Here is an 11079-nt window from a genome sequence, read left to right on the forward strand (position 1 = left end):
TGCTAGGTGTCCTGGTAGAGCCCAGTAGCACAGTCTTCCCAGTTACCTGAGGTGAACAGTCTTGGTGCAGCCCTTTGTGGACTGTGTGTGCAGTCTTGTTGTTAAGCCTTGCTTGTTGATATCACTGAGAAGCGTTGATCTGCAAGCCAATTGGCTGTGAGGATGAGCAGTGTCTCAGCTAGGAGGGCTTCTGTGCTCTGCTTGGATGGGGCGGTGTCTCAAGGTGGCACAGACAAGCTTTGGTTCCCCATCAGTCCCTCCTTAGGAAAGTCCTATTTGTGGGGAGTACCGCAAGATTGGTTGCAGGCACACTCACCACTTGTGGAAGGGCTGTTCTCAAGTTTTGCCTACTCCCTAACAGCCATCCCCCCCCCCCCCCCCCCCCCCCCCCCCCCCCCGGTGCAGAGTTGTCTTTCAGTGCAGATGGGAGTTTTTGTTCTTTTTTCTTCTCCCAATTGAGAAAGCTTGGTTTCCCGTCAGCCCCTCCCTAAGAGGTTCTGGTTCCTGACTCCCGCAGTAATGGCTGTTGGCTATACTCACATCCCAGAGAGCATTGCCCACTGCCTGACAGTACAGCCTCTCACTGACTGGGGCTGTCTATCAGAGCAATAGGGCGGTTCTATTTTCCTCTGGAGCAAGAAAGCCAGGCACACATTAGTTGCCAGCCTTCTCCATGTGCACTGAGTAAGCCAGCGGAGAACTCGGCCCACCCTCTCTGTGCGCCCAGAGTAAGCCAGCAGCAAACTTGGCGCTGCCTTTTCCTCTCGCACGAATCACAGCACCTCCACAGTCCCTAAGGCTCAGCATCCCTTCTCTTCCCTTCCTAGATGGTAGAGTTTCCACTCAGCCAGCCGTCTGGTGTTTCAGGGCGATGTTTCCTCTGTTTTCCAGTTGTAAATTTAAAATTGTTGTGGTAGGCTACATTTAGGTGTCTACCCTATGCCACCATTTTGGTTTCTCTGATTATCCTCTTATCTCTACTTCCTATAACCTTTAAAATGTTCTTATCTTTATTGTTGAGATTATTACAGATGGCCCCCCTCGAAATTTGCCCCCTTGCCCCCCACAAACCAGTTCCCACTCTGCCCCAGGCCTTCTCCCTAATGTCTGTGCTCTTTTACAGTTTTAATAACACTGTAACAGGACAACTGAGGGGCCAGGCTGACTGTCACCACTGCAGTTACAGGGCTGAATCATATATGAGTGCTAATTCCCATAATGCCTGCAGCATGGGAGAGCAGCAGGTCATCCACAAAAATCGGCTCTGCCTCTCCCCATCAGCCAGCTGCTAATATTGGGTAGAAGGACAAAGATTATGTGGGAAAGTAGGAATTACAGGTATGGAAAGGAGGCAGCTGATAATCATTCCAGGTTACAAGTCAAGAGGGATGGAGGGGGGTTGCAGAAGGAGGCTGCCTCCAGGTGCCCCAGGGCCCAATTACTGGTAATGGGGGCGGGGAGCTGTAAAGAGCAGCTGCCTCCAGGACTACATTGTTTCAGCCAACAGGTTGCAAATCTTTTCACAAGTTCCTGGGACTGGAGGATGGACTGCATTCCAATGTTAGCTCCCATGTCCCAGGGCTTACAGTAAACTATCAGGCAGGTTAGAGTGTGCTTTCTCTAATCAGAACAGAACCATTTATTTAACATAGTGTGGCTAATCGCTCTAATAATTGTATCTGGTTCCCAAATAGTCTATTTCTGCCACTAAACTTTACAATTTAAAAAAGATTTAAACGGGGGGAGGAAAAAAGAGTTTTGTAGTTGAAAACATATTTGTGTTTATGTGAATCCACCATGATGTCTAGTGGAATCTTGTAGGAAAAAATACTGGATATGCCCTGGAGGCAGACGTTCCCTTATTTTATTGGACAGCAAAGGAACCTGCCCTGAGTTGTATGGAGACACCATCCTCCTCTTCCAAGGCTGTTCCCACAAAATATTGTTCCTTGCAAATATTGTCTGGAGCACTCAGTTCCTTGCTTCCCCAAACAGCAGAAACTTGAGAGACACAAAACTCTCCCTCCAACATTGTTTCCTCCCCCCTCTGGTGTTACAGTAAAACAAAGAAGAACAAAGCAATACTTAGAGAAATGGAGTGACATTTATTACTCGCAGGTTCAGAGGAAAATGTATCTGAAATTCTGAGCCCCAACATGAAGGAATTCTCCCTATTTATATTATCCTACCCTGTTTGTCTCCCAAATATGGAGTGTTTCCAGCCCCCTTTTGCAAGTTTTTAAAGAGCCAGTGTGTACTGGGTACTTGAGACCTCAACCAGAGGCCTGGCCTGGCGCCAGCACTGATGAACTTGTATGGCGAAGATTAAATCCACAGAAGCCAAATAGCAGGGTTAAAATTTCAAACAGCAGTTTTCATACAAGATGGATGCTTCAGTACTTTCATCAGTTTTAAACTGGTTGGGACCCATTTGCAAAGAGACCAATGAGTATTGGTAAATATTTTGATTCTTTGTAGGACTATTTCAAGTTTAGAAGAAATTATTGAAAAGCAAGGAGACATAATGACATACCTGAAGAGACACAATGCACTTTTGAGTAAGCGGTTGTTGGTTTTCACTTCCTCGGACCTAGGCTCTCATTCAAGTCGAATGTGAGAGTTCAAGGTTAAGATAGCAATTGGAGAAGGATCCAGGCTAATACAAGACTGACCACCTGACAAACTGTTATAGAAAATTGCAGCTTTTTCAGATTGACATTTTACCACTCTTGTAGCGTACCTGAATTTAGTTCTCACCTGTGTGGCTGTATAATATTTAGAGCTTGTGGATATTGTGATGGTGATTTGTCAAGCCTTATTTTGATATCTCAAAATGTCTGTCTTTCACATTTTTAAAAATATATTTTATTGATTTTTTTAAGGGAGAAGGATAGATAGCTAGAAACGTCGATGAGAGGGAAACATCGACGACCAGCTGCCTCTTGCACACTCCCTACCGGGGATGTGCCCGCAACCAATGTACATGCACTTGACCAGAATCGAACCCGGGACTCTTGAGTCCCCAGGCCAATGCTCTATCCACTGAGCAAAACCGGCTTCGGCTGTCTTTCATTTTTTAAAAAAATATATATTTTATTGAGTTTTTACAGAGAGGAAGGGAGAGAGATAGAGAGTTAGAAACATCGATGAGAGAGAGTCATCGATCAGCTGCCTCTTGCACACCCCATACAGGGGATATGCCCGCAAGCAAGGTACATGCCCTTGACCGGAATCTAACCCGGGACTCTTGAGTCCCCAGGCCAATGCTCTATCCACTGAGCAAAGCCAGTTTCGGCTGTCTTTCACATTTTGAAATTATTTAACTGCCTGGTTTATTCTAGGACCAAAGGCAGAGTTTAAACACCTCCTGTGCCAACACTTCTTCCACATTACATAATCCTATTGATAATTTGGCTACTTGTAGAAGAAGACTGGCATGCTAATGTATTAAAACAGAATTTGATCACATGAGTTCTTCCCACTTTTAAACTGATGAAGAAAGACATTTCTTATGTTAATGATTCCTCCAATGGCGCCTTCTCATATAGTTTATATGCTTGTGTAGTATTGGATGGAAGCTTGGCCCTTGTAGCATTTATAAAGAAGTTTCTCACTGTAGGATCAAATTCTCACTAAGTGATTTACTATGCAAACTCCTACAGTTTCCCATTGTCTAGAAATAAGATATGAAGATTACTTGGATCAGTGTTAGACTAACCATTGTAGTCTGTTAACTCTATAGCACCTTGTACTGGCAACACTTTAAACTTTTTATTTTTGCCCTCTTCAGGAAGTTTCAGTATTGACTATGTACCTTCACTGGATCAGTATGTTCAGTGATAGCGAAGGGATCTTCTGTGGTTTTGTCTAAAAAGAAAGGACACCCCTTTTTGTCTTGGATCATACTGAAAAATAAATGCCCTGTCAACTTCTATACTGATTTTAAATTCATGTAATTCTTCAGATAAATTGAGGTATTCTTAACCTGGCTGGCATGGTTCAGTGGTTGAACGTCAACCTATGAACCAGAAGGTCACAGTTCAATTCCGGGTCAGGGCATGCCCAGGTTGTGGGCTTGATTCCCAGTGTGGGGGATGTAGGAGGCAACTGAACAATGATTCTCTCTCCTTTTCCTTCTCTGAAACCAATAAAAATATTTTTTAAAAAATAATGTGACCATTTTAATGAATAAATGGCATTACTTCTGCAGTTTTCCTCTTTATCAGCTTGCCCTTGGAATCTTAACTTGCTGCCTTAGGAAGGCTTTTAATTGAAAGCTTAACATGAGGGGTAGGGGATATCTGCGATAATGTCTGCTACTAATTTTTTTTAACATAAAATAATAGAACACTTTAATAAAAATTTATATATTTTTTAAAATTAATCTTCATTAGTCATATTATTACAAATGTTCCTCATTTTTTTCCTCCATTGCTCCCCACCACCAGGTTCCCATCCCATCCTCTGCCCTTTCCCCATCCCCCAATTGTCCTCATCCATAGGTGCACGGTTTATGTTCAGTCTCTTCCCACATCCCCCTCTCCCCTTTTCCCCAAGAATCCTCAATTCACTCCCCTTCCATACCTCTGATTCTATTATATTTACCAGTTAATATTGTTCATCAGATTTTTTAATTCCCTTGATTTTTAGTTTCACTTGTTGATAGTTATGTATTTGTTGTTCATAATTTTTATCTTTATCTTCTTCCTCCTCCTAAAGAACCCCTTCAGCAATTCATATAATTCTGGTTTGGCTGTGATGAACTCCTTTAGTTTTTTTTATTTTATTTGTGAAGCTCTTTATCTGGCATTTGATTCTGAGTGATAGCTTTGCTGGGTAGAGTATTTTTGGCTGTAGGTTCTTATTATTCATCACCTTGAATATTTCTTGCCATTCCAGTCTGGCCTGCATGGTTTCTGTTGAGAAATCAGCTGACAGTCGTATGGGTGCTCCTTTATAAGTAACTACCTGCTTTTCTCTTGCTGCTTTTAATATTCTCTCTCTGTCTTTTGCTCTTGGAATTTAATTATGATGTGTCTTGGTGTGGTCCTCTTTGGATTCCTTTTGTTTGGGGTGCTGTGCACTTCCTGGACCTGTAAGTCTATTTCTTTCACCAGGTGGGGAAAGTTTTCTGTCACTATTTCTTCCAATATGTTTTAGGTATCTTGCTCTCTTTCATCTTCTGGGACCCACATAATTCTGATGTTGGTTTGCTTGAAGTTGTCCCAGAGGTTTCTTACATTATCTTCAACTTTCTGGATTCTCTTGTCTTCTTGCTTCTGCAGAGGGGTGCCTTCTGGTTCTTTATGTTCCAAATCTTTGACTTGATTCTTGCAATCTTCCATTCTGTTTGTTGGACTCTGTATCATATTTATTTCAGACAATGTATTCTTTATTTCTAGTTGATCCCTTTTCATATCCTCAAAGGTTTCATTTATTTTATCGACCTTTTCTAGGAAATTCTTGAAAAACCTTACAACCGTGGTTTTGAACTCTATATCCAGTTGCTTTTTGTCCTTCATTTCTTTTGTTTGTGATCTGTTTCCTTGTCTCAGCATTTCACAGCTTCCCTGAGTTGGTAGGGTGGTTTTGTGTGCTAAGGTGTCCTATATGGTTCAGTGGGTCAGCCTCCCAGTTACCTGAGGTGAACACTCTTGGTGCACCCCTTTGAGGACTGTGTGCGCAGCCTTATTGTAGTTAAGTCTTGATTGTTGTTGGTATCACTGGAAGGAACTGACCTCCAGGCCAATTGGTTGTGAGAATCAGCTGTGTCTATGCCAGGAGACAGCCTTGTTCTACTAGACTTGCAAAATTGCAAATTCCTCTGTGGTCAACTTGTATGGGCAGGAGTTTCAGGGTGGAGCCTACAGCCTTGGCTTCCCGTTACCCTGCCCTATGAGGTTCCTGAGTCTCAGTGTTCCTCATTGTCCTTTTGTACTCGCTGCAAGCACCTCTGAGAGAAAGGTGCCCTCGAGTTTCACCCGCTATCAGACAGTCTAGTCTCTCCCACAATGAGCCAGGAACTGGGGTTCAGTGCAGTTGGAAGTGGGTTTCAGTGCAGTCCAGAGCCTTTGTCTTCTTCTAGCCAGGGCAATACAGCGGCACAGTCAACATACCGTCTTCTGAGCGTAACGTGTGGGCCTTCAGGAGTCTGCCTTTTGTCGCTCCACTGGGTTTCCACCTTATAGCCCAGATTCCCTCCTTATGAGCCTGGGTTCCCAGGGTCTGGTCTAGAACTGGGGTTCAGCACAGACCAGAGCTTTTATCTCCTTCCTGCTAGGGAACACCAGCCAGGCACTCAGCTGCCCCCTCCTCTCCAGCTCAGTCTTCTCTGAATGTGCGCACTGTGTCTCTGTACCTTAGGCTTTTAAAGCTCCTCTGATTTTCTTTCTGGTTTTCTTTGAACTTCTAGTTGTAGAATTTCCAGTCAGTCAACTTTCCTGTAGTTCTGGATAATGTCCACTTTGTATTTTAGTTGTATTTTTTGAAATTGTTGTGCGAGGTTGCAGTTAGGCGTTTACCTATGCCGCCATTTAGGTTTCTCCTAATTCATTTAATTAATTAATATATTCATTCACTCATTTACTCTTAATTTTGGAGGGCATGTAGTGGAATAATATTTGGTTGTAAAACACTTAACCTAGGCACAAGTATCTGATAGGGGATGTAGTCACGATGTCACACACAGTTACTTATGGAGGCAAACACCTGTTTCTTTTAGATGCGGCCAATATGGGGGCATTCTAAGAGTTTTCTACTCAGCTAAATGGTGTGTCACCTGCAGGCAATACCATTAAATCCCCAAAATGACAGGATCCATAAACTAAAAAGCGAAATTTTATTGTGAAAATCCAGGTGTCTCCAAGTTTTCTGTCCTCCCCTTCTTACCTCCCCTCCCTTTTTTAATATATATTTTTATTGGTTTCAGAGAGAAAGGGAGAGGGAGATAGTTCAAAGATGAGAGAAAATCATTGATCGGCTTCCTCCTGCACTTTCCCCTACTGAGGATTGAGCCTGCACCTGGGCATGTACCCTTAACGGGAATCGAACCCCAGGACCCTTCCGTCTGCAGACCAAACTTCTATCCACTGAGCCAAACCAGCTAGGGCTTCCTTTTTAGTGTCTCAAACCATTGCCTTCTCTGAAAATCTGTCTCTGTGTCTGAAAGAGTCTGTAAACTGCTGCCAGCTGATTTCTTTTTCAAGAGGAAAACACTGATGGAAGAGAGAGTCTTATTTATTTTTAAATCAAATTTGTATCTAGTGCCTTTTGGCCTTCCTTCGGTCTTCTTTTGAAAATATTCTATTTAGGTCCATTGCCCATTTTTTAATTGGATCATTCATCTTCCTTTTATTTAGTTGTATAAGCTGTCTGTAAATGTTGGAGATTAAACCTTTCTCAGTGGTATTATTTGCAAATATGTTCTCCCGCACCGTGGGCTTTCTTGTTTTGTTGATGGATTCTTTTGCTGTAACAAAGCTTTTGAAAACATGCTCAAAGTCACTAATTGTCCGAGAGGTGCAAATCAAAACAACAATGCGGTACCATCTCACTCCTGTCAGAATGGCCAACATCAACAAATCAACAAACGACAAGTGTTGGCGAGGTTGCGGAGAAAAAGGAACCCTCGTGCACTGCTGGTGGGAATGCAGACTGGTGCAGCCACTGTGGAGAACAGTGTGGAGTTTCCTCAAAAAACTGAAAATGGAACTCCCATTTGACCCAGTAATCCCACCCCTAGGAATATATCCCAAGAAACTAGAAACACCAATCAGAAAGGATATATGCACCCCTATGTTCATAGCAGCACAATCTACAATAGCCAGAATTTGGAAACAGCCTAGGTGCCCGTCAGCAGATGATTGGATCCAAAAACTATGGTACATCTACACAATGGAATACTATGTTGCCATAAAAAAGAAGGAATTCTCATCATTTGCAGCAACCTGGATGGAATTGGAGAACATCATGCTGAGTGAAATAAGCCAATCAATGAAAGAGAAACACCACATGACCTCACTCATTTGTGGATAATAAAGATCATTATAAACTGATGAACCAAAAGATAGATATAGAGTCAGTAAAGCAACAAGCAGTTTGTCAAATTACAGCGGGGAGGGGAGGAGGATCTGGGGGAGATAATAGATCAACCGAAGGACTTGTATACATGCATATAAGTACAACCAATGGACATTAAACTCTGGGGAGGGAGGGGATGTATGGGAGGGAGGGGATGTGTGGGAGGGAGGGAGGGGGGCAAAAAAAATCAATAAAATATGTAAAATAAAAAAATAAAAAAATTGTATCTAGTCTTTTTCTAAGTTTGTGGGATGAAATTAGGTTTACAGAGGAAAAGTTGTAGTTACCGTGAGGATGCTCAGATTCTAAAGTGCCAGCTAGGTGACAAAAAACACTCTTTTTAATCACAATAATGAGCACTACAAGATAAGAAAATGAAACTAAGCACCAGAACCAGCAAAAGAGGAAAACCACACAAACAATTGAAATTTAAGCATGCTATTCAGCAGGCAAATACTGTGCTAGCACCATCTATACAAAAACTACTAAGACCCTGGTTTGTAGCTTACAGAGGACCAGGATTTCTCTCCTCTGGGATCAGGGAAATAAGGTAGGGAGCCCAAAAGTACCATAGGAGTCCTGGTCAGAGAAAACCCTGGAGGAGAAGGGGGATTGAGGAACCCCAGACTAATTCTTGAGTAAAGAAACTGAGCAGCTGAAATGGGTTTGGCTCAGTGCATAGTGTGTGGGCCTGCTGACTGAAAGGTCCCAGGTTCTATTGCTCTCAAGGGCATGCAACTTGGTTGCAGGCACATCCCCAGTGGTGGATGTGCAGGAGGCATCCAACTGATGTTTCTCTCCCACTTTGTGAAAAATCAATAAAATATATATATAAAAAAGAAGCTAAGTAAACAGCTATAAAAGATCCCCAAAACTGGGCAGAGCTTGAACCAAGATAATGTTGGGACCTGGATAATTCTCAGGATCTTCTACTGGGCTATTGAAACAAATGAAAGTCTCTTCCTGACTTAGGTGTTAACAGGACCACCTTTGTTTACCAAACATTTCTTCCTTTCAACTTCCAATGAAGGGGAATAGATTTACTCTCATATTAACATGATACCCACTATTGTATTAATTCACACACATCTTCACTTAAAAAAAAAAACAACTTTATTAAACTGGTTAAAAACAAGGACAAAAACTGGTCCAGTCTCTTAGAAAGTTTTCATTCAGTCTGTTCCTATAGAAATCCTAAGAGGTTTTGAGTCAGGTCCTACATAGAAATAAGGTCTAAGAGGTTGTTGATTAAAATCGTCAATGATAGTATAGAGGTGTGATTTGTCAGTCATGTTATAAAATGAGATCAGCCCTATCTCATAGTCCAGGAACATACCAATGTCTGTGGGCTTCACTTCAGACAAGAGAGGGATGGTGTCAGCTCCTGGGGCATCATAGACATTCTCCAGCCGCCTTATCTGCCAGCATCCCTGATGGGCTGACAGGCTCTCCTTCGACTTGGTGGGCAGAGAATCTTTGCAAACCCCTATCTCCCAAATGGGTTTGTCTCCCACTTGTACCTCCCAGAAATGCCTGCCAGAATGAAAGGATGGAAACCCCAGGACAGCTGTGATGAATGTAAATCTTTTTGGAAAAATAGGAACGTCTTGCCTTTTCTTTGTATATTGCACACATTTTTTATCCTCAGAGACAATCAGGTTAGGGTGTGCCGTTTCAGGGTCTAGAATGATATCATCTCTAAATGTCTTTATAATTTTCTTTAAGGCAGAATACTCTAAAGGAAAACTGTAGCCTTTGGTGTGTATCTCGTCTGAGAACGTTGATGGGAAGGCCACCTCAGAGTTATTGCAGAAACTTTTCATTTGTAACAGCAATTCCACATCTGTCAGCACCATGTACTCTGGTATCTGACTTAGCAGGCCTTGGAATGTGGAAATTTTCTTTGAAATTTTGATTATATTAGCACTGAGTTTCTTTTCAATAGTCTTTTCTTGAGCCGCTAAATTTGAAAGAAATTCTTCTTGATCCCTTTGTATAATCTGCCTGAAGTTCTCATATTCAGAGAGTAATTCCAGCCTTTTGGTTTCCACATTCTCTCTCAGTTCTAAGGTTTTATTCCTTTCAGTGTTTATTAATTTCTGAAGGTCTGTTATCTGCTTCCTCAGGGGCTCAATGTAACTGGAGATCTTTTGTCTGTGATGGGAGGCAGCCTCCTCTATGGGCCTCACCTGGTGGCCCTGGTGCTCAGGGGGCTCAGTGCACAAGGCACACAACAGCTCTTGGTCCTCCTCACAGAAGAGGGTCAGGGCCTGGTTGTGCTGCTCACACAAGCGCCTCACCTCCTGCGTCTTCTTCTTTTTGCCCCCGGTGGAATAGAGAATCTTGCTCATGTCAACCATCTTTCCCAGCTGGGTGTTGCTCCTCAAGCACCTCTCTTGGCATGGGTAAAGGCACACAGGACAAGGGAACATGTCCTGTGCATCAGCCCAGGACTGCTGGATGCAGGAGCGACAGAAGTTGTGCCCACATTCGATGGTGACAGGGTCTTGCAGGGCATGCAGACAGAGGCGACAGTTGATTTCTGCTGGGAGTGTTGCCAGAGCTGCATCAATCGCCATTGGGCCCTGAAAGAAGGATGGGACTGAGGTGGGTTTCTTCAGAAAGTTAGGTTATGCAGTGAGAAGTGGATGCATGAGAAATCTCAGTCCTCACTTTGGTGGTGGCCTGTGATACCTGTGAGACCCCTGACCTTTAAATTCCAGCTGCCAAAAGAAGCCCTTTCCTGCCAAAACCAGTTTAGCTCATTGGATAGAGCATGGGCCTGAAGATTCAAAGGTCCCAAGTTTGATTCTGGTAAAGGGCATGTCCCTTGGTTAGAGGTACATCCCCAGTAGGGGGTGTGCAAGAGGCAGCTGATCTATAATTCTCTCTCATCTATGTTTCTAACTCTCTATCCCTCTTAATTTTCTTTTAAAAATCAATAAAATATATTTAAAATACAAATAAAAGCCCTTTCTCCAACCAGCACCCAGTCACAGC

General features: G+C 42.9%; 1 protein-coding gene across 1 annotated transcript; it reads right to left on the reverse strand.

Moving 5' to 3' along the window:
• Positions 1-9251: 9251 nt before the first annotated feature.
• LOC311623292 (tripartite motif-containing protein 75-like) lies at positions 9252-10658 on the reverse strand (the record flags this gene model as incomplete). The annotated part of the gene is made up of 1 exon (XM_084885306.1): positions 9252-10658. One exon carries the CDS (start codon positions 10656-10658, stop codon positions 9252-9254), a length of 1407 nt encoding a protein of 468 aa, XP_084741432.1.
• Between the last annotated feature and the right edge of the window lie 421 nt (positions 10659-11079).

Source organism: Pipistrellus hanaki, assembly GCF_964339955.1.
Source record: "Pipistrellus hanaki genome assembly, chromosome: 5".
NCBI lineage: Eukaryota > Metazoa > Chordata > Mammalia > Chiroptera > Vespertilionidae > Pipistrellus > Pipistrellus hanaki.